This window comes from Mustela nigripes, chromosome 2 (genome assembly GCF_022355385.1).
Source record: "Mustela nigripes isolate SB6536 chromosome 2, MUSNIG.SB6536, whole genome shotgun sequence".
NCBI lineage: Eukaryota > Metazoa > Chordata > Mammalia > Carnivora > Mustelidae > Mustela > Mustela nigripes.
In genome coordinates this window covers 163,342,804-163,367,504 of record NC_081558.1, presented here as the reverse complement: position 1 = coordinate 163,367,504, position 24,701 = coordinate 163,342,804, and the positions used below count along the sequence as shown (strand labels likewise).

At 40.1% G+C, this 24,701-nt stretch overlaps 1 protein-coding gene across 1 annotated transcript in view; it reads right to left on the bottom strand.

The window, feature by feature from the left end:
- The window catches only part of MORC1 (MORC family CW-type zinc finger 1), a 189,148-nt gene that overhangs the window by 62,471 nt on the left and 101,976 nt on the right, over positions 1-24,701 (bottom strand). Inside the window, exons 15-17 of the mRNA XM_059388362.1 lie at positions 20,060-20,188; positions 17,074-17,179; positions 12,204-12,342 (exon numbers count right to left, since the gene is read on the bottom strand). Of these exons, the coding sequence (XP_059244345.1) occupies positions 12,204-12,342; positions 17,074-17,179; positions 20,060-20,188 (374 nt within the window). The remainder of the gene's footprint in view (positions 1-12,203; positions 12,343-17,073; positions 17,180-20,059; positions 20,189-24,701) is intronic.

Sequence of the window (24,701 nt, the reverse complement as noted above, 5' to 3'; positions counted from 1 at the left end):
TGGCAATAAATATACTCTGCATGATACTATAATGGTAGATAGATGTTATAGTACATTTGTTCACAGCCATAGATTGCATACCAACAGTGAACCCTAAGGGTCTACAGACTTTGGGTAGTTACAATGTATCAAACTAGGTTCATCAATTATAACAAGGGTACCATGCTGGTGAGGGATACAAATAACAGAGGAGGCTATGTATGTGTGGGGCAGGGAGTATAGGATATATCTCTGTATCCTCCTCTCAATTTTGTTATGAACCTAAAACTGCTCTAAAAGAAATAATAAAGTTTTTTTTTTTAAGTGTACTTAGTGCAATGCCCAGATCACAACAGATACAAATGGATACATCATAGATACAAAGGTAATACTTGCACACTTAACAATTCAGCAGAATTAATGAGAAAAGACCAAAACAAAACACTATAAAGTAAGATCAGAAAGAAAGTTTTCTAAAGCATTAAGACAAAAAGTAGGGCATTTCAGTTTTATCTATTGAAATACCTTCTGTGGAAACAGAGATGACATATAATTAGTGAACTAAAATAAATTGGCCCATGTTAAGTGTACTAAGTTGAAGTTGACCTTAATGAAAAATGTTACCAGTTCCTGCAAAACTTTTCTCTTCTTAATTAGAGATAGATATTTCAACCAATAGGTGCATTTCTACTAATAGATGAATGAAGATTAGTTATGGAGTTGACCTATACTTTTTTAATATAGTTTTTAAAATCAAGTATATGCTTTTTTATTTGAAAAACACATTTTTACATCTTTAATTGTATATATTTTTTAATTGTATATTTTGTAAAACAGGAATCTACATAACTGTTCATCTGCTTTGAATTCAGTCTCCTTTGCTTAAGGAGTAGTTTACTAACAACAGCATTTTTTTTTTTTTTTTAATCATCACCATCATCTTCAGGCTTCAAAGAACCATCATCAACCTAGAAAGCTTGCTAATAGCAGCATTCATTTTTCTAGGACACTTATAAACTCTCCCAGAAAGACTCTTAAGTGCCTTTACATATTTTGGAAGCCCTGAAAACCACAGACTGAATCAGCAAAAGCTGCTCGAGATGAAGGGTCACCAGCAGCACAGAAGCTGAGGGATTCCCAAGCCGGGAGGATCGGTGGTACCTAAGACTCATCTGGGGACCATAGTAAAAATGCCAAGATGCCCAGGCTTCAGTCCCCAAGACCCTTGTTCAGTCCTGTAGATCCCAGGGAATCCACATTTTTACAAACCTGTGGCATTCCCATTTAGGTGACCCAGTCATCATAGCATCCTAGCCCTGGGAGGCAGGGGGTTCTCCCCTCTAAATGTATCTCTGCTTTGTGATACTAGAGATAAAATACTTCTATGTATCTATAGCATTAGGACTTTCAGAGCATTTTTTAAAAATTTTTATTAACATATAATGTATTGTTAGCCCCAAGGGTACAGGTCTGTGAATCACAAGGTTTACATACTTCACAGTGGAGCAAATTTTAGTACATCTTGAGACCTGGAATAGGAGAACCAACCTTGGAAATTAATTTATGACTTAATTATTAGTGAGAGAGCACCTGAAGACATTACCTCCAGAGAGACTTACCTCCTTGGAGGTATGTGTTTACATTTTAAGGGGAGAATAGAATTTGCGACCATGCACACACTGCCAGTTATAAAGCTGGAGAAGCGAGTCTTATCTTCCCCAAGAAAGATTTATTTATACTCCAAAGGATAAGAATAAGAATCCAGGATACCTCCCCAAAGAGTAAAGGGATGTGTGTATGGAGGGAAATAGCAAGGTGGCTGTCCTTCTCCCATATAAACATCCAGATTCTTTTCTTTTCCTTTTCTCAGAGTTCTTTACCAGTAGTACAAAGTTTGGTATATATAGGACAACATCTGATCTGACTCATCTCATCCATTGCTTCAGGGATACAAATTAGGACAAATGTGAATCAGCACAATTATTTGCTATAATTAAATAATAATTTCCTTTGCTCCAGAAACCTCATGTTTATATTCAGAATAAAATGAACAAATATAGATATTTAAAACTTAACAGCTTGTAACAAACATGGGCAATATTCACAGGCTCTAAAATTTCAATGGATCTTCATAAACAACTAGTTTAATCGCCTTCTTTTTATTATTTATTTACTTGAGAGAGAGTCGGAGAGTGAGAGAGCGAGTGTGGGGTCGGGGGGCAGAGGGAGAGAGAGAATCCCAAGCAGGCTTCACGCTCAGCCTGGGGGGTTCCATCTCAAGCCTGAGATCATAATCTGAGCTGAAATGGAGAGTTGTAAGGGCACCTGGGTGGCTCAGTGGGTTAAGGCCGCTGCTTTCAGCTCAGGTCATGATCCCAGCATCCTGGGATCGAGCCCCAGGTCTGGCTTCCTGCTCAGCAGGGAGCCTGCTTTCTCCCCTCTCTCTGCCCGCCTCTCTGCCTACTTGTGATCTCTGCCTGTCAAATAAATAAATAAATAAAATCTTAAAAAAAAAATGGAGAGTTGTATACTCAGCTGACTGAGCCACCCACACACCTCTAATACCCTTCTTTTTCTTAGGCTAGGGGATGCTAGGATCGAGCAGGCCTGAGGTCTGCTGCCCAGAAACAAGAGCTGGGACCTGCAGCCCAGAATCCTGACACCAGCCAGTGCTGCCTACCACATTCAGCTGCCTCCAGCATCTCTAGGAGCCCCAAAGCATATTCCCTCCATACCGCCTTCCAATGAGCTCGCTGCCCTCCATATCTGCCTAAATAGAGACGGGGCACCTCAAAAAGAAAAATGATGATTGCTGCTAGCTATTAATTTCTCAATTTCTGCCATACCGAAGAGCTATCAATCTAAACTGAAAGTAAGATATCAGAGTACTTCAAACAGCTTTGAAATAAGAAATCAGTCTCCTACTTTAGGTCTATCTATAGTCCTCTCCTGCTTAGGTATCTTAAGCCAAGAGAGAGACATGGCTTAATATCAGAGTGAGGGGTCTGGATCCTGACTGTGTCAGAGGACTGTGCTCTCCAGTTTCTTAACTCCACTCTTGGCAAGTTACTTCTCTGTGCCTCAGTTTCCTCCTCTATGAACGAGGAATTATAAACATCACAGGACTGTCATAGGGTTTAAGTGAGTCAGTACACTTAAGGCAGCTCTAACAGTGGTATGTTCTATGCACTATTGTCATTTAGTCCTTCCCTTCATCCTTCTCCTTTAACTCCTCACCTGTGAGAGGGAAACACATCATAAGAGAGTCTTAACTACAAAGAACAAACTGAGGATTGGTGGAGGGAGGTGGGTGGGGGATGGGCCGGATGGATGACAGGGATCAAGGAGGGCACTTGTGATGATGAGCACTCGGTGTTGTGTGTAAGTGATGAACCACTGAAATCTACTCCTGAAACCAATCTTGCACTGTACGTCAACCAACTAGAATTTAAATAAAGATGTGAGGGGCACCTAGATGGCTCAGTGGGTTAAGTGTCTGCCTTTGGCTCAGGTTGTGATTCCAGGGTCCTGGAATCGAGCCCTGTGTCACGCTCCCTGCTCCTCAGGGAATCTGCTTCTCCCTCTCCCTCTCTCTCTCTTATGAATAAATTTTTTTTAATTAATTAATTTTTAAAATTTGAGGGGCACCTGGGTGGCTCAGTCATTAAGCATCTGCCTTCGGCTCAAAATTAATAACATCCTCATCTACAGACTACATACAGTTAATCACTCAGGGTAGTTTTTGAATTCACCAAAACGTACATAGTTATGGAAATTTCTGGGAAGAAACTGGAGAGGAGAAGGGAATTGGAAATATATATATATATATATATATATATATATATATATATATATGCAATCCTGTGGAGAACAAATGGCCCTGTATATGCAGAAACAAGTGGCAGATAAACCATGGAGCAAATGAAGCCTTGGCTTCAAGACCCCTCCCCAACACAGGCCCCCTCCAAGGCTCTGACCCTAACTTCATACTTATAAATTTTGCAGTTTCTTTTTTTTCTTGGTGGAGGAGGGCAAAACTGTACAAACTTCAAGGTCCAAAACAACCAGATCTGCCCTTGTTAAGAAACATTTTAAGTAAGGCTCATTTTCAAATACCAGGAATTATTACTAATGGTCTTGGCAAGAAGACCTCCTTTAGAATTCTCTGAATAGAGGAAGGCTGACTCTAGACCATTAGAAAGAAAGGTCATGGGCAAATAACAGTTAATTCTCTGTGTCTGGATGAGAGCCCCCAGGTGTGCCAAGAGACTGGCCTATGTTAGGCGGGGTCTGGGCGAGCAAGAGTGACTGAAGGAGCAGGGTTAAAGCACTAGCTGGTCAAGGACAAGGTAGAAAACAGAGATTATGTTTGAAGGTCACTCAAGCCTATAGGATTAAGGGCAAAGGAAGGAACCAGACTCAAAGCAAGAAGACAATCAGAGGGCAAAGGCTTAAGGATCTTAAATCAAGAGGAACAAGATAGGGGGTTTGACTTCAAAATCAGAACAATCAGGAAGTACAGTTCCTTAGACGGAACTGAAAATGTGAAACTGGGTCCTGAGGAAGAGAGGAGATACGGTCTAACACGAAATGGAAATGCAAGCTTCAAGGGGCAGACTCAGGAGTGCCGGTGCTCAGCGACACAGGCTCAGAGACACAGCGTTCCTTCAGAAGGGACCAGAGAGCAGCCCACTTTGGAAGGAAGCCAAATGTCTGTACCTTACTCTGGGAGGTCAGGAAACAGGCCTGCAGTCTTCCAGGGTATCAGGCAGCCTCTGTTCATCCCTAAAGAGCATGCACACTAATTGAGAACTGGTTGTACATGCAGTTCAGGCACCCAAGGAATTTTTACATGGCAGAGATGGACTGGGTGTACTTGCATTGAGACCCAAAATAGTACCCCTCCGGTGAAAGTCGTTTCCGACCACACACCTGAACTTCTCTCTTCATCTCTGTGGATGTGAAGAGGAGTGACCGACTGCCACACAGAGGGAGGGGTGTAATATGGCAAGGCTACCTGCCCCTGTCAAAGCTGCTTCCGTCCTTCCTGGAGGAAAGACGAGTTCCTTCTGGACCCCCATTCCTAGTGGCCCCCAGCAGCTGCCCTGAAACCTGCTTGGGAAACCTAGCAACAGACAGAAGTGGATGGAATTTCTCGGTCCCAAGCTCTAGGGCAGAAGAGGGTGACTTATGAAGCCAGGAGCAGGGACTGTCCTGGGCCCCTCACACCACACTGCTCCCTGCAGGCTTCTGTTCTGGGCTGTTCTGATGAGTCTCTAACTGCTCGCACTGGGCCGGTGGTTTGTGCAGGGAGCCCCGACAGTGCAGTTCCATCAGGGAGAGGGACACCAGCTCCTCAGGAGAGGCTGAGTCAGAAAATAATTCAGACAAGCAATTCAGTCAGGAAAGTGAGCTTGTTCTGGGATACCTCTACTGTGCCGGACACCGAGCCAGGTGTGAAGATGGGAGAGACCAGAGAAAAAGAACACCCAGTATCCAGCCTCAAGGAACTTATAAACTTGTGCCACACGAGCCATTCGCTTCACGTCTCATTTGCTGTGCTGTGAATGCAGGGCCCGTGACTGCGAGTACATTATGCGTTAGCCCTTTTGGAAAAACAACACATCATCACAGAGAAATGGGATCTTTGTAGCAAGAGTAATAAGGTAAAATATTTCAACTACAGTGAAGATAATAGTTTCTTGTTAGACAAGGGTCTTTAGGTATCATAAATTTTCAATCACGGAGGTTTATGTAAGAAGGCTGAAAAGTACTCTTGATGAATAAATATATTTTCTAAGGCATCTGTCTCTGCAGTTATACAGATTTGAAGTCTCAGCATCCTACACAATAATGACACATTTAAAAGATTAAATTCTAAATGGAAAAATGCATTCATAGTCTTCATTACACAGTTGTATTCAGAGATGCCATTTCAATCTGAAAAACACAGCGAAAAGTTCAGGAAGCCTCCTCTGCTCTGCATTTACTGCTAAAACAACCAATGTGGGAATTGTCAGATGACACGATCTCATTTTTTTGTGTCCATGTGAGCACTGCAAAAGAACAGAATGCTATTGCTGGAATCCCTTTCACGAGGCACGACATTTTACACCAGCTCTGCACTTGATGCAAAGACCATGAACGTAGCCAATGAAATCCAAATACGGCCTCTATTATCACATCCCAGTGCCACACCTTATTCTGACCCAGTGTCAGAACCCCTTGGTCTCCAATAATATATGCAGAAAGTGGTAAGTCTAACCTTTATAGAGTCGACCTATTCAGTCAAATGAAAAATATTTGTTTGGGGACCTGTTTCATGAGTTCTGCATAAATCAAATTATGCCTTCAATCCAGCATTCACAGTTTGATAAATACTTATTACGTGAAAGGTTCAGCCTAAGTGTCTGGGGGAACTGAAAGGTGAATGAAATGGCCCCTTCTTTCGAAAAGTTTACAGCCTAAAGTAGGAGACAGAACAGATACACAGGTAACTATCATACTATGTAGAGAGTAAAACCCGTTTTAAGAAAGACCCATTCAGAACAAAGAGAACTGGAAAGAAGACATTTTTACAGGTAGGGAAGGAGAAAAGCAATTCATACAGGAATGACATTATTTTTGGATCTTGAAGAATAGTGGAAGAGACAGAGGGCACTCAAGACACCACGGAAGGAACAAAGGCACTCAGAGCAGCAGGGAGAGGGAGAACACGGCTAAGGAAACGAGGCTCAGGGGGATTCCCGCAGAGAGGAAGACACTACAGATGACCTTTGAACAACATATGGGTTGGGGCTTCAACACCTGCAGAACTGAAAATCTGCGTACACTTTTGACTCTCCCAAAGCCTGACCATTAATAATTAATAGCCTATTAACGGCCAGAAGACTTACTCATAACAGTCAAATGAACACTTACTTTGTATGTTGGATTGATTACATACTGCATTCTTACAGTAAAGCAAACTGGAGAAAAGAAAATGTTATTAAAACATCACAAGGAAGAGAGGATACATTTATAATACTGTACTGTATTTATCGGGGGAAAAAATCCACAGAGGTCGACCGGCGCCATTCAGACCTGTGTTGTTCAAGGGTCCACCCTAATGTTGGAAAGGAAGTAGTGGCAGATTAGGGAGAGCCTAGACTGTAGGATAAGAAATTAATATTAGGGGCACCTGGGTGGCTCATTCGTTAATCATCTGCCTTCAGCTCCGGTTATGATCCCAGGATCCCTGCATCGGGCTCCCTGCTCAGCATGAGCCTGCTTCTCCCTCTCTCACTCCCTCTGCTTATGCGCTCTCTCTTACTATGTCCCTCTCTATCAAATAAATAAATAAAATCTTTTAAAAAATTAATATTAATCAGAAAAGATGAACCCAGAAATCCCTACAGGATACATAAGTGATACTGGACACGCTGTCCGAGCAGGAATTATATAAACGAATACCCATAAACAGTACTTCTGGACAAATGGGTAATAGAGTAGGCTTTATTCAGGGAATCGGGTTATGATCTGTTTTGTAACGACTGAAGGCATTAAGTGGATTTAAAAAGTGCGACCACAACACCCTGAATGAGTGCACCTAAAACCAAACACCATGTGTACGATTATGACGCTGCCTTCCTCGTCACACCATAGAAGGTGATGAGAATCTAATTGGTAAGTTCAAACTGAGAAAAGAGCAAATTTGAGGACTGGAATGCAGAGAAACTGACTATGTAACTCGACTCTATGGTTTTAAAATTATTGTTAGGTTTACTGAAAAAAACAGAGTAACAATTATTCAAGTAACATGCCACTTAGTAGCTGAGCAGTCCAGTGACACAATGAAAATGAAAATGTTCATCGTGTGGCCAGCAGATGGCACTTGTCACTCGGTATAGAAAACAGCAGGTACAGAGGCATGAACTTGAAAGTGGAGCGAGGAACAGGTTATTCATTCATCCCTTTGGAACGGAGAACGAGTGGAATGGGCTGTTTTGGAAGTACAATTTATAGAGAGGGTGTCGGGCTGCCGACACAGTTTATCAATTACATCTTGAATTTGAGCTATCCTGTTAGATTACTGAACTTCAGGGTTTTCCTTAGCAAATAGGTTTTGCAATGTATTGGTTTGTCACCTTTGCAAATGTTCTTAGGTCCTTTCTGTGTGTGTTTATCCTTATGAGACTGAGCAGATCTTTGCTGAAATTAGACAAAAAGGAAACAAATTCGAACTTCGCCATTTAAAAATATGTGATCGATTCAAGTTATTTAATGTCTTTGAACTTTACTTTCCTCTTTTGCTATAATTAATGTAACTGTTCTGTTGCAGCGATTTCATAAAATCCCATCTGTGGAAATGACAGCTTTGGACCTCGCTACCTCATTTACTCCTGGGAAGGAGAGGACCCGATCTAACCACCGATCTCAGTGGTTACGTCTCTTACCAGAACAGCTTCCTGACTCACTGCAAGCATTGTCTAACCAGGGAATCAGGTGGGCGCTGCTTCTAAGAGTTAGTCACTTGACACAGCAGGTGGGCGTGTGAGGAGTGGAAAAGAGGCTATAGCTGCCAACTTCACATATTACCACCATAATACTATCTCTGCTACCATTATTCGATCACTCCTGCTTGTCCGTAACACAAAGCCCAGAGCCACAGAATCTAAGATCCAGAAAGGTCTTTAATGAACCTAGTCAACTTTTCATTTTTCCAGATCAGGATGCTTTCAGCCATGAAAGATGAAATACGAGAAAGTAAGAAATGGGATTTGCAGACTTTGGTCATTTTTATATCTGTTTCCCAGTCTAGTCAATGGGTAAGTAAGCAGGCACTGGTAGAGGGAGGCAGGGAGAGAGAACAAGAGGGGACAGACTATAATTCCACGGCAAGCACCTTATTATTTCCAGATATGGGAGAATGGGCACCACCACAGACATAGTGAATCATAGTCACATGCTAGCAAGCTCCTGATTTTCCAGTGGTATCTACTCTACACTTGAATCATGTCTGCATTGTACCTGAAGGGCACTAATGCCCTATTTTCCTGCCTTTCCCAGCCCTGCCTGTGTCGTATTCTGACAGAACTTCTTTTAAAATGCAGTCAGGAAAAAAAGCAAATTCACAATGAATATTGGATGGTTTTGAGTCTTGTTTCTGGCATCAGGCAGCTATCACCAAAATACAGTTTTTGAATATTTTCATGGGTTATTTTTGTGAAAGGGGAATTGAGGTCACCTTCCAGAGGTCATCTATTCAGCAATTACCATATTTTATAACGAGTCACACAGTCTTTAAAAGAGAGACATGTCACACAGATGCTAAGTCTATTTTTTAAAATATATAAGTTTAGCATATAATTTAAAGGATTGGCACCCTGAAGGAACAAGTCAGTGCTGATCTCCAAGTCTTCTTTTATAATGATTTTCTCACCTAGAATGCCTGCTCTGTCATTTCCCCTAATTCTCTGAAATAGACTTCAAGACACAAGCTAAGTGCCACTTATTCTGTGAACCCTTTTTGGAATAAAGCTGCCCTCACTCACTTCATGTCATAAACTTCTCTAGTGGTTTCAGTTGAGATCAGACAGATACTGAACTAGTATCATGTGGTGGTGGTCGCTAATTTTCAAATAGCTATTAGGCTTGGTCCAGGAAAGGACTGCTTATTATCTGAGTGCGTGTTCTGTATATTGGCCCAACAACTACAGAATACCTACTGCTTGCCAGGCCTGTGTTAGGTAAGAGATTTACACTGAACAAGACCAAGACTATCTCTGCTTTCAAAGAGCTCACACCGTGGTATAAAGGTTACTCCATCTTCCCCACAATGCCTGGCAGGGGAGAGAGCCAAAAGCAAGTAATCAATGACCTCCTTAAAGTTAACTGGTTGGACTATGGAGTATTATGCCTCCATCAGAAAGGATGAATACCCAACTTTTGTAGCAACGTGGATGGGACTGGAAGAGATTATGCTGAGTGAAATAAATCAAGCAGAGAGAGTCAATTATCATATGGTTTCACTTATTTGTGGAGCATAACAAGTAGCATGGAGGACATGGGGAGATAGAGAGGAGAAGGGAGTTGGGGGAAATTGGAAGGGGAGGTGAACCATGAGAGACTATGGACTCTGAAAAACAATCTGAGGGTTTTGAAGGGGCAGGGGGTAGGAGGTTGGGGGAACCAGGTGGTGGGTATTAGAGAGGGCACGGATTGCATGGAGCACTGGGTGTGGTGCAAAAACAATGAATACTGTTACACTGAAAATATATAAAAATAAATTTAAAAAAAAGTTAACTGGCTGGCCATGGCTGGTGAACTCTAAACAAAGCTTTCCTTGAGGACCACAGAATTAGGATCAGTTAAGGGCACTACTGAAAGGGAGTTAAAGATGTTGGGATTACCTACCTTCACGAAAGGAGCAAGGGAGGAGGGGGAGGATTCCCTGGTTCTTTGAACTGATGGGAGCAAGTCTCTAGGCAGGGACTGCTAACCTTCTTTGTTTACACATCAAACAGACTGAATCTATAAACCTGCCTTATGAAATTCTTATGAAAAACTCAACTACCAAGAAAGAATAAGCAGAATGAATGGCCCAAATAGGTTACCCCAAGAGCTACCCTCAAAATCTCTACCTTAGTAAGGAATAAAACATCCAATACTAAACAAACAAAAAGATAATCAAGACTTTGTGATTGGCACCATTCAAGACTTTGTGATTGGCACATCCAAGGGTCAGCTCTGACCTCCACAGGAAAGAAAAAAGCATTCAGAGACTGCAATAAAGGCAGCGGCACTTCAGGAGACGCAGTGTGCCTTCGCAAATCTACAGGGAGTGGCTAACAAGAATGAAGACATTCCCCGTTGGAAAGATGGGACTTTACCTGCTTGTCAATTAAAGAAGCTGCAGGTTGAGATACCCTTACTTCTGACCTCTGTTATCAAACCCACAACTAGAAGCTCTAAGAACTATAGACAGTTTAACCAATTTGGGGGGACGGGGAATGCTTCTGAGAATGTGTTTGCAAAGTGACTCTCAGTGTCTTCCCCAGAGACCCAGAGACTCCAGACTAAAAAGGAGGGTCATATTTCCTTGGTTGTGACCCCAAGTGGTGGCTGACTTGCATGGCAGATCCCTAGCAAAGTGGGAGGGGCAAGAAGATGAAATGAGGTAGAGAAGAAAGTTGATCTTCTAAAAGCACGGGAATACAACTAATAATAATAAGATAGTAAGACAGAGAATCTATTCTTGCTCCATAAGAGAATTTGCTATTCAAGTATTTTATTTCCTGACATTTACAGAGGAGTCAACACATTTGGACATACGCTGCTGACCTCCTCAAGTTCTATTTGAGGAAGCTGACAGGCTATCCAATTTAAAAATGCTGAATTTGGGTATTAAATCTATAAAGTAAACAGAGATCTAATTACTTCATTAGTTAAGAGATTAAAATAATATTTCTCCATACCACTTTTTCTTTCCCTTGAAATCATGGTTACTTATATTTATGGGATAGCTACGTTTTATTTATTAAATTTTCTTAACTAAGTGACACTGGATTTATATATAAATAGACTAATATTTCTTTAATAATTTTATTTTTTTATTTATTTGATAGAGAGAGGGAGATCACAAGTAGGCAGAGAGGCAGGCGGAGGTGGGGGGAAGCAGGTTCCCTGCTGAGCAGAGCCTAATGCGGGGCTTGATCCCAGGACCCCGAGATCATGACCTGAGCTGAAGGCAGAGGATTAACCTACTGAGCCACTCAGGCGCCCATAGGCTAATATTTTTTAAAAGAACAGCTCTTCACTTCAAAAATCCACCCTCATGGAAGAAGCCCAATGAAACAAAAAGAGCCTAGCCTTTGGAAGCATACAGACTTAAGTCCCAGTCTTGACCGTGTCATCTATACAAAGCTCTCTGTGCCTCTGCAGGCTGGAAATAAATCCCCCTGTTCCTCTCACGTGCTGTTGTGTAGATGGGCTTGAATATGACAGGTAGTTTTTCTTTCTTTCTTTTTTTTTTTTTTTTTAAACTCTCCTTCCTTCCTGAGCCCCTGGGGCACTTGTGCCTGTCTCTAGAGTAGTCCTTAGAGTCAAAATTAGAAGAATGTGACAAAAAAGGATGGAAAAAAGAAGCTACACAATTTACAGGGGTAAAGCACATTAGTTCCTTCACACACATAAAACCAAGAGCTCTAGACTTCTAGTGGATTCTGGAAAGAATAACGGCTCACCTGTAGCTGTGCATCTGCCAGTCGATTTTGATACCTTTGGACCACCTCTTGAAGGTGTTTCTCTTTCTCGGTTTTCGATGGTGACATGGAGCTTGTGGTGCCCAGAGGGATGGAAGGAAGGCGTTCAGCCTGATGACAACTTCAGAATCAACAGGAGACAGCGTCAGGAGGAGATATAAAACTACTGTCTATACAAGATGTTTTACTTCTATAAACAGATTCTCTTTATGCCTTATATCCAAAATTTGAAGACAAAGGAAGAGCAGTGTGTATCGGTGACTTGAGGTAATACGAGACATTAAATCGCCAGTTCACATGGAAAAGACCTTAAGGGAAAACGTGCAGTGTGGTCTACTTCCAAGAATGGGAGAATATATTCATTCTTTTACAACTGCTTCATTTACCCTGAAAGATCATGAAATGAGGCCTTTTGCAAAAATGCTTTTAGATACTGAGGCTTATTTCATTATTGCCATTTTTTTGTTCCCCAAAAATGTCAGGTAGGGATCTATATGTCTCCTAAAAAACACCAAATAATTCTGCTTCCGGATCCACCGTGAAGGCTGACTGTGAAGAGCAGGGACCCTTGGGATGGGGTGTCGTGCTCAGTGACAGACCTGCGGGTCACTGTGCCCCCGGCCGTCCTTCATCATGGAGTAGCCCCAGGATCGGGCTGCAGCAATCACACGTCCTTCTCTCCCCGGCTGCAGCAGCCACTGCGCTTCCCAGTCTTACTGCTGTGCTGTTTCAACACATGTACTATAGAATCAAGCTGAACTGTATGTAGATGGACAGTAAGCAGACTGTGAATGAGAGCCTCTCTCCTTATAGTCACAAAAATACTAATGAGTTTTGAAACATATGGCTCAAGAGGTTGCGGGTCCTGTTTTCCCCCTACTTTTGGTTCCATGGCTATGTTCTGGGGAGCTGAGTTAGCCAAACAAACAAAAAGTTGAGCTATTATATTATCTGTTAAGGATAAGAAGTTCAGCTCCTCTTGGGTGTGGCTCGATTCAGGGTAAGGCTGGGAATGTTCTAGAGTGGAGCAAAATGTCAGGGTCGATTCTAAGAGCCTGCTTTACACAAGAGTTTTTCTATTATTGACTGGAACCCAAAGAAGGGGGCAAAGTTTATATAAAATAAATGTGTTGTTAAGCTAGGACGGAGAGGAGGAGGTTGAGACTAGAAAGAGGGTCTTCTCCCTTCTGAACCAGAGCAGGAAAGCAAGCAGATCAAACCCATGATTTCCATTCTTAAAGGCTACAGGGTGTTTTTCCCTTCCCCCTAGCAAGAGAGGAGAGTGAGGAGCTACAATCATATTCAAGTATGACTGAAAAAAACACTTAATTCCACCCACATATGGTATTGGCTGTTATTGTTATTTTCCCAAAAAAGGGGGTAGAGAAACCAATCAGGGTACATCAACTATAAATACAGCCACCTGCAGTATTGATTTGAAGACCCTGGGGTGGTACCTATATGGGTTTCTATTTCATTTGAGAAAATGAACATTAACTTAAAAACATTAAGTTTTAATTCAGAAGAGAGAAACCTCAAGGATTTTAATCAAACACAATCCATTCAATGATCTTTAAAGATTTAACTTGCAGTATGACCCATGGATATTTTAAACATCATTTTCAGGCTTTTTTGGTTCGAGCGAACGATAACCATCACTTTTCCCCTGCTGGTGATCCCTATTTCCAAATGCAGATATAAACGCATAACACGAATGTAATGGAAGTCTATGGGTACCTATTTCTCAGGTACTGTGATAAAAAATGTCTAGCCTCCCTCTATGTTTAAAGCGGAAAAGAAAAAGATGCTCTGGTGGTCCAAAGAAGAATGGCTTCATTTTACCCTGCCTGGGTGACCAGCTCGGAACACTACCATTTGTAAAATGGTGCATTTTGTCACCACAGAGCATATGACTGGCATGAGGCTTCCCGAAATGTAAAAGGAGGCCTTTGGAATCTAAAACACAAAACAAATGAATAAACAAATAAAAAGCAGAATCAGCCTTCTAAATACAGAGGTTGCCAGAGGGAAAGAGGTTGGAGGGTGGGCCGGTGACACAGGCTTCCAGCTATGGAGTGAGCAGGTCACGGGATAAAAGGCACCACTAGGAATACAGTGGGTGATACGGTAATAGCATTTGCATGGTGACAGGTGGAGCTTCCCTGGCAGTGAGCACAGCCCGACATATACAGATGTTGAATCACTGTGTTGTACACCTGAGAATAATGTAACATTGTGTGTCAACTATAGTCCAATAATTAAAAAAAAAAAAAAATCGTCGAGAGCAAGCCTTCAGGGAGTGGGTGTGATAAAGCACCAAGAGTACAGGTTTGCATCCAAAGGCTTGGCTTCAAGCCTCAGCTCTAGGGAGGCATCCTGGACAAGTCACTGGGCCTCTCCTGCCCTCACCGTTTCCTCCTCTGAAAAATGATGCAAGTTCATATGGTTATGGTAAAGAGGAAATGAGATGACATATGTAATTGCTATGTAAGAGAAAGCTGTTACTACATTTCCTGCTAAGTTCTGGTTATGCAGACATGTTGATTGAAATGCTCTTCATTGGCATTAACGCTGCTGACATTGGCAATTAACTGCTGACAATAACACTCTACTTTCTGTAAATACAGACAGTGCCATGTTTTTACCCCATTACTCAGGCCTTCCATTCACCGAATGTTACCTAATAACTATACTGTACTTCTCATCACTTACATACACCGATTTTATGGGATTCTACCCAAATCAAATGGCATAAGGTTTTGCTATTTCAGGGCATGTTCTCAAAGTACACAGGGTCCATCCTACCGTACTGAACCAGAGCCGTTAATGTCCTCCAGTAAAGGAAGTGTCAACTCTCAAGTAATTGCCCTCATAATCAGGAGCTTTTCTTTACACGGCCCCAAATTGCTTGCTGTCACATTAAGCATATTTTTGGGTCCTAATCTTTTAAGCGGAAATAAAATATACATGGTCAAAATCATGTCATTATATTTCAAGAATCAGGGACTTAAATTATAGGACAACTCTGCATTTTAAGCTTTGAAGGACCATCAGTTTTCTATTGATGTGGCTAAATTTCTCTTGCCTGTTGTTACCAGGGGCACCATTTGGATGTGTAAAAGAGCCAGAACTGATGCTTTGAAACTAATTTTGCAATGCTTTGTGATGACATCATCACTTTTCAGAGAGGAAAGGTTGAGAATGTGCCGATTCACAGACAATGGTATGCTGGAGGTAGGGAAAACCGTAGAGGATAGATACCAGTTCTGTGCGTCCAGGAACGCCCAAGACTGGGCTAAGAAGTCACAGATATAGGTTAGATCTGTAGAGAGGGACCTAGAAACTCCCAGTAACCAGGAGCTTGGTAAATTTAGGGGTAAATTTGGTAAATTTTAAGGGGCTCAGCCGGACCCAGAGAGAACGCAAAAGGTACTATGATTACACCCCATTCTAAGTGACAGAAAGCCAAGCTAAAGAAAGGTTATGTCACCTATCCAAAATCTCACAGCTAATAGAGGCCAAGGACTCAAACACAGGCAGTCTGGCTCCACCAGAGTCAGAACTTTAAACACTATCCTAATGCTATAGGAAAAGTTCTTAGCTCATAGGAAGAGATCAATATGAGTAACTCTTCTTCATATTGAAACCGAGCCAACTCTTGGATCTTATGTGGGAGATACTTAAGTTTCAAGCCAGGGCTGGAACCCAGTTAGGAGTCAGAGACCTTGGCCAGTAGCCTCATGAACAGGTTTCTTAGCCTCCATCAGGCTTCAATTTTCACTCTAAAATGAAGGAGTGAGGCTAGATCAGTAATTTATAATCATGGCTCCCTGGAGCTCTAAGCTTTTTGCAGATAGTACAAAACAAAAAGGATAAGTGGAGTCTCAGGCCCTCAGATTCCCAGCTTCCAATTTAATCAGGAAAGTTCTGCATTTATCTTATGTATTTGGGGTTTGAACAAATTTTATTTGGGGAAAACAGATTCTGCTGCAAACCAAAAAAATGAGACTAGAAAGCCCTCGGCCATAAGGAATCTCAGAGCCCTTACCACCTCTGCTATTTTCCTTAGTCACTAAATACAATAACTTGGGGACTCCAGGTAGCAAGGGTAGTAGCAGCAGTTTCTAAATGTTGGTGTGTGTGTGTGTGTGTGTGTGTGTGTGTGTGTGTGTTTTAATTTCCCTCCCCCTTTTTTTAGGGCTAGATAAAAATAATAAAACAGGAGTTATTACTCTAATGTCTATATTAGCAATATTGATCCACTTATCCAGGCCAAAGAACTTAGAAAAAACTCCATGGAGAAGCAACATTTGATTTAGGGGTGCCTTCATTAAAGGGGGATACTCATTCATTCCCTCCCCAAGGAAAATAACGTAAGTCTAAAGGGCCTATAATAACAGTGACATTCATCAATACTTAATTGGTCTTTTTCCTGTTTTAGCCTGAAGTTCTTCCTCCAAGAGCACAAAACAATGAAATCAATATGTGACTTAAATAGAAAAAGCACATGGTCTAACAGGTTAGTGCCCCTGGAGACACCCTCTGGATAAGGCTCCTTTACAGTAAGGCCGTGGAAGGCAGAACTCCAACAGTGGGTCATTGTCTCCTGCCAGTGGAAGCACAGAGCTGCACATCCCAAAGTTTGCAAATAGTTATATGCAGGTCTCCTTTATCTTGATAGAAAAGCACACTAACGAAGTACCTTTCCACAGGTGGCAAGGAGCTAGAAAGAGTTCACAGGGATGACTGCTATTAAGCTAAAATGTATCTATCGCTGACATTTTCCAGTTTCACACATATGCATTTTGGGAATTAAATGGATAGTGAATTTAAGAAAACTATCAAAAACTACCTGTTTTCCAAGAGGTTAGGATTATTAGCACAAATCCAGAGGTCAAAAAATTCTTTTTCCTGATAAGTAACAGAAGAAGGCAAGACTCTCCATTTAAGGCAAAGATCTGATAATGGAAACAAAATCACAGACAAGAAAGAGCAGTCATAAGGAACATAGCAAGTAACATACTAGATCGCACATACTAAAAGTATGATGTTATCTTTCAATCCAGAGACAAGTGAATCCATGATCACATACCTTTATATCTGATGGCACAACTAGCCTGGGATTCTATAAGCTACCTCAAGACACCACCAATAAACTGTTGTCAATTATCGTTGTCGTTGTTATTGCTTAAGCTCTTTCCAATTGGTTCCTGCTCCTTTCAGCCAGAAGAATGTTGCTAATAGGACCCCACCTCTTCTTGAACCACAGAAAGACTTATAGGGACTTGACTCTTCAATTTTCTCTGACCTACAATCCCTCTGCTGCCACCACCACTTTCCATCTTCAACCACATGACTAACATAACAAGGAAAATCAAGCTCTCTGAACCATTTACACAGGTGCTCACTCTGCACCTGTCTCCTGCTCTTACCCCACCCTCCAGCCCACAGTTTCTGACTTTTGTCTGTTTCTTCCTGTCACTCCTTCTCTGCCTGTAGAACCAAGGCACGCCAGTCTCTCCAGGTTATTCTCAACTCTAATCCTGAATTCTATCCACATTATCCTGTGCTAAGATCCACAGGTAATGGATCTTAGGTAAATATTCTCTGTTCATCTAAGGTCGAGGCAGTATCCACATTGGTTAAGAACACAGTGTTCAAGTCACAGTGGCTAAGAACTAGAATAGCTCTACCGGTTACCACCTCTATGATCTTGGACAAAGTACTTGTCTATGCTTCAGTATCATCATCTGTAAAAAGAGATTAATATTAGCACTTACCCAAAAGGATCATTGAGGATTAAATGACATAATAATGATAAAAGACAACATTGCTAGGGATTATTCATGACAGTAAATTTCATGCGTCAGTTCGACTGGTCCATAGGATACCCAGATATCTCGTCAAACATTATTCTGAGTGTGTCTGTGAGAGTGTTTTGGATGAGAACATTTGCACTGATAAACTGAATAAAGATTATCTTCCCTAACATGGATGGGCCTCATCTAGTCAGCTGAAGGCCTGAATAGACACACAAAAAAAGGCTTACTGTCCTATAAGTAAGGTTTTCGCCCTGTCTTAAGCTGAGACATCAGTTTTTTTCCTGCCTTTAGACTCAAACTACAAGGTCAGCAATTCTTGAGTATCAAGCCTGTCAACATTCAGACTGGAACTGTATCACCAGGTCTCCAGATTCTCAGGCCTTTAGACTCAAACTGGAATTAAGCCAGTGGCTCTCCTGGGTCTCCAGCTTGCTGACTGCAGGTCTCAAGATTCTTCAGCCTTCTTAATCATGTGACCCAGTTCACCAGAATTAATATCTATCTGTCTGACCATTCATCCATCTGTCCTTTTTCTTCTGTTTCTCTGGAGAACCCTAATACACCATCCTAAGCACTTAGTAAACTTCGTATGTGTTCATTCATTTTTTCACAAAGCTGTATGATGTGCCTACAAATACTAACCCCGTTTTGTAAATCTGAAAATTGAGGCTTACGGAATTCAAGGAATTTGCACAATTTAATACAGCTCAAGGATACTGGAAGTTGGATTCTGGCAGTACCCTGCACTCATAAAAAACACACAGTAACTTTTAGCCATTATTGTTATCAACCAAGAGGTTGTTGCATATTGTTGTATCATCAGTTTCCTTAATTATTCCTTCTAAGTGTGTGGCATGTATGTTCCTCTGAAATTGCACAGCCATGCCTTTCTTTGGAGATTTATAATTTCTCTCCTGGATCCTGGATGATGCCAGTGGTCTCCTCACAGGTCTGACCTCAATCTTGGCTTTAGGCCTACTCCAAATCATCCTAGACTGAGCTGCCAGAGCTACCTTACCACAAGTTACATATGACACTCAGGTCCTCTTTGGACCACTGCAGGGACAAGATGGGACAAGTGTTCCCTGGGCACAGTGTAAGTAACTACAGAATTTTGCACACTATTGTGTACTTTTTTGTTTGCCTGGCTGCCTTCCCCACTGGATGGCAGATTCCTTGCAGGTAGTAAAGAGCGCCTTTAATTCTCTAACCCTTTATATATTGGCTAGAAGATGGATGAGAGGCACATGAACCTAAGTGCTGAATGCTTCAGTAATGTTGTTCTCCTACCGAAAAACCCCCAAAGCCTCATCATTACTTATCAAAGTAAAAAAGTCCTTACTCTGGCATTCGAGGACCTCTAATAGGTTTACTCAACCTGAACACTCTTATCTTTTATTACTCATTCATCATTCATTCAGGAGTCAATTACTAAGCACTATATATTTAACACAGTGCTAGGTATTAAAAATTAAAAAATAACTGTTTCTATTATTCTATCACAAAAATTTTAGCTGAAGTGTATGCCTGATATTAGCACATACTCCCCACTATTCCACCTCTCAAAATTCTATCTTTGAGAGACACAGAGGAAGATGACAGCATAGGCGAAGGAGCACAGGCTCCCCTTCTCCCACAAAGACTGCTAGATAACTGTCACATCACCCTAAATATCCCAGACATAGACCTGAAGACTGGGACAAACTCCACAACTAAAGGGAGAGAAGCAGCCACATCGAAGAAGATATCTCTGTCATGAGGCTTGACCTCAACTTCCACCACCTCCCTTTTTTTGAAACCGCAAGTAACTTTACACTTCTTTGACCTCATTTACCTTATTTTCATCTCGATTACAATTAGTTTCACGTGTTTCTGAACCTTTCCTAGGACCTTAATCTTCTTGAAAGCGAGACTCTGTCCCATCCACGTCCCTCTCACAACCCATTTTTTAGCACAATGACTTGCTATTGGGACCACACTAAATGTTTGCTGATTGGAATGGAATTCCAGACTCACCACACTGAATGATGAATGGGATGGCCATGGCTTGTCGTCTTTGATACTGAACAGAATCTAACGATTTCTCCTTGTCCTTGTCATTCTGGTATCCAAATTCATTCCAAAACAATGTCAGATTTCTATTACCTAAAAAAAAAAAAAAAAAAAAAAAAAAAAGCAGGCAAAAAATGATGAAAGAAAATTAAATCAACAAGATTAGAATATAAGCAAAATTTTAATATAAGCACATGTACATACAATATGATCTCAACTATGTAAAAACTACTACATATTCAAAAATAAGAAATAAAAATAATATTAGTTTTCTCTGAATATGGGTGAAATTTGTCTTCTGCTTTATATTTGCATTTTCCAAACTATATATAATAAATATATTATGATTGTAATATTTGTATAACAAAATTAAACACAATAGCAGTTATAAAAATATATACATATTGCAATAAACTATATATACAGGTGAAACTTTTTCTTAAATATTCCCAAGAAGCGACTGTACTGATTAAACTTAAAGGCCATCCTTCAGACTATTGATACATATATTTATCATCTTGTCTTACAGCCAGTTTCTTCACCATTATTTTATCTCTGGTCCCCTTCCATCTAGTGTTTTATACCCAACCCTTGCCCCAGATTCTATACTGCCTCCTTGCTTAGAAATAGCACTTGTCATGGAGGACCACTAGGAGCCCTTCTTAAGAGGCTGTGATCTTATCCTTTGATCCAGCAATAGTGCTGCTAAGACTCTTCCCTACAAACATACTAAACAAAGACTATATATATCACAATACTGTTCGAATAACAAAAGAAAGAAAAAGGAAACAACATAAAAACCTAAAATAGGGGGCGCCTGGGTGGCTCACTGGATTAAGCCTCTGCCTTTGGCTAGGGTCATGATCTCAGGGTCCTGGGATCAAGTCCCGCATTGGGCTCTCTGCTCAGCAGGGAGCCTGCTTCCTCCCCCTCTCTCTCTCTCTGCTTGCCTCTCTGCCTACTTGTAATCTCTCTCTGTCAAATAAATAAATAAAATCTTTTAAAAAAATCTAAAATAGGAAACTGATCATTTTATTTCTGAACAAGGGATACTAGGCAACCTTTAAAATAGGTATTTAGAGCTAAATACATAGTTGTGTCAAGACCTCTTGGATAGAGTGTTAATAACTTTTTTTTAAAGATATGAAACAGAAAACCTAGTATAGTCAATTTTTAATTTATAAAAAGCTTATACATATACAATTTTGATGGATATGCCTTCCTATTCCTAAAAGGAAATAGCAGAAAGTTTTAATAGTGGATGTCACTGGAGAAAGAGAAAGAAACCGAGAAGAAGGTGGGGGGTAAGACATTTTCACTTTTCATTTTTTTACCTTTTGAACACTTAGAATATTTTTACATGTGCACGTAAAGTAAAGCACGTAATGTAAAGTAATTTACATTACTTTAAAAACATTAAAAAAAAAAAGAATCCAAGTTTACCATTCTGTCCAATATGGTAACCACCACATGTGGCTGCTGAGTACTTGAAAAGTGGCAGATATAAAACATTTCACCTATGTGCAGTCAAACAGTGAGAATCTAACACATATACCTTGGAAATGAAGTATATGCAGTAGGACCAGCCTTACATCAACCTTAACATATGACTGTATAATCCATGCAAACTACAAATAAACATCCTCATACCTTACTACTCCTGTTAAAATTTAGGTTCAGAATGCTTTGTGACATTAAGCCCAGGAAGGAAGGAACTCTGTCTTCAAAAGGAAGTATGAAATCAGTCCAGGTTGAAAGCTGCCCCCACAAATTCCCAGCTCTCCTACCCTGTCTCTTCACAAAACCCCTAGCAGCTCTCCCAACAAATTTCCCTTTGGACTCTGCTTCTTGGGATTCTCTCAACTTAAACTCCTGGATTTCAGCTACTTGCTCAGCCATTAGTCTTGGCCCAGCCCAGACTCTTACTTCTTCATTGCACACCAGAGCCTGAAATATTCTTTGGTTTCTGGACAGGGCTTGTGAAACCTCATCCTCTGATTTCCACATGAACTATTCCATTCTTACTACATCAAAGTAAAAGGTGCTACAGATTAGAGTCAGGTGGCTTGGACTGTTGTCTCTGCCACATGTTAGTTGTATAACAATGGGAAGCTACTGAATTTTCTTATAAAGTTTTTACAGTAACTTGCCTTATAGGGTTATCATAAAGAATAAATATGAAGGTATATTAAAAACTATAGCACTCTGTAGAAATTTAAGTTGCTGCTGTATTATATTTATCCTTTCTTTAAATATTGCTTCCTCAAGGATACTGTACCTTTTCAAAGGAGGAACTGTGCTTTATAACTTTGCATGCCCTCAATACAGAGCTCAGCATCCTGCACCTAAGAAGCCCTCAAAAAATGTTGCTGTTAATCTTGACAAACTACCTTATTAATGTGCTGTGTGGGTTAAAATGAAGGTGAAATCATGTCTCTCCATGAAACATTAACTAAACACAGTTAACACAACCCACCTAACTTCTAACACAAGTATCAACTGTGAACCCCAACATAATACCTTAAGGGTGGTTAAATTACTAGGATGTTAGAAACACAGATACATAACTCTCACGGGTGAGATGATCCCTGCTCTGTGATCAAACCACACTTTAACTCTCACACATTACATTTTAGCTTACTATATGCCTCCTTTTCCCTCTAGATAGCGAAAGCCTTGAAGAGAGTGGCTATGTTAGAATCTTGTTTCCAGACAGAGGCTGACACACAGAGTTTAATGTTTACTTGTAAGACTAAACAATACTAAAGAATGACTGACTATCAAAGCAGAAGAGAGGATATTCCGTAGCTCAAAATATCAAGAGCAGGCCTGGTAGAAGATATTATACTATTAAAAGCAAATATCAGGACAAAGAAAACAACCAGAGTTGTTCACTGTGGGGATCAGAAACAGCTTTTTCTAATTGTCAAGAGAAATTCAACTTTGTTTCTCCAGATAGAAACAACTCCAACATGTACAACTTACAACATGTTATTAAAACAAATTTCCAAGAACTGGACCCTGAAGACCAGGCAGATGCTTCAGTAAGTGGATAAGTAAGCCAGAGGGATAGCAGCGGGAGCAAACATATCATGCCAGTTCTATTTTTTTTATGTGTTACTCAGTCTGCAGACATGTATACAGATAAACTGAAAAAGTCCTTCCATACAAGGGAAACTCCATCAGGTTATCAGTGGTTTTTCAGCAGAAACCTTGCAAATCAAAAGAGTATGGAATGATATAATCAAAGTGCTTAAAAAAAAAAAAAAAAAAAAACTGAGAGCACCACTACCTGCCAACCCAGAACAATTTAGCCTGCAAATATGTCCTTCAGAAGTTAAGAAGACACAGAGAATTCCCCAAGCAAAAACCAAAGTTTTTCATTATCACTATCTTTCAAGAAAAGCTACAGGGAATTCTTTAAGCTGAAATGAAAGGATACTAATTAGTAACTTGAAAACATAAAAGTGTAAGATTCACTGGTAAAAGTAAGTATATCATCAGATTCAGAATGGTGTAATACTAAAACAGTGGTGTATAACTCATTTACCTGTAGTACAAAGGTTAAGACAAAAATATTAAAAATAAGTATAGCTATAATAATTTCTTAGTGGATATATAATATTAAAACATGTGAACTGTGAAATAAAAAACAAAGAATGTTTGTGGGGAAAGAGTAACAATGTAACAACAAAATCTCAATTTTGTGTGAGATTAAAGTTAACCTATCATAAACTTAAAATAGACTATTATAACTAAAGCATGCTTTATGCAAGCTTCATAGTAACCACAAAGCAAAACCTAGGATAAACAAAGTAAAACAAAACAAATGATAAAGCAAAACAAAATATAAAGAGACAGGATTCACAGCATTACACTATAGAAAATTATACAGCAAAGACGACAGCAAGATAGGAAGTAACAAAGGACCTAAAAAAACAGCAATTAAGACATTAAGATAGCAATAATAAGTCCTTATCTATCAATAATTATGTTAAATGTAAATGGATTAAATTCTCTAATCAAAAACATAAAGTGGCTGAGTGGATTAAAAAAACAAGACCTAACTATATGCTGATTATAAGAAACTTATTTCAGCTTTAAGGCTATACATAAGCTCAAACTGAAGGAATGAAAAAAATATCCTATGTAAATAGAAACTGAAAGAGAGTAAAAATAGCTATACTGATATCAGTCAAAAAGCACTCTAACCCAAAAAGCACAACAAGAGATAAAGGAAGTCATTTTATAATGGTAAAGGAATCAATTCATCAACAGGAAATAATAATTATAGATATGTATATATACCCAAAATCAGAGTACCTAAATATATTAAACAAATCTTAACAAACCTGAGGGCAGAATAAATGAGTACAATAATAGTAGGACACTTCATTAACCCACTTTCAACAATGGATAGATTAATCACAGAGAAAATTGTGAGGAAATACTATTCATGAATCATACTTTAGAGCAAATGGACCTAAGAGACACACAAAATTTCACTCCAAAGCAGCAGCATACACATTCTTCTCAAAACATGGAAGATTCTTCTCATGGAACATTCTTTTTTTTTTTTTTTTTTTTTTTTTTTTTTTTTTTTTTT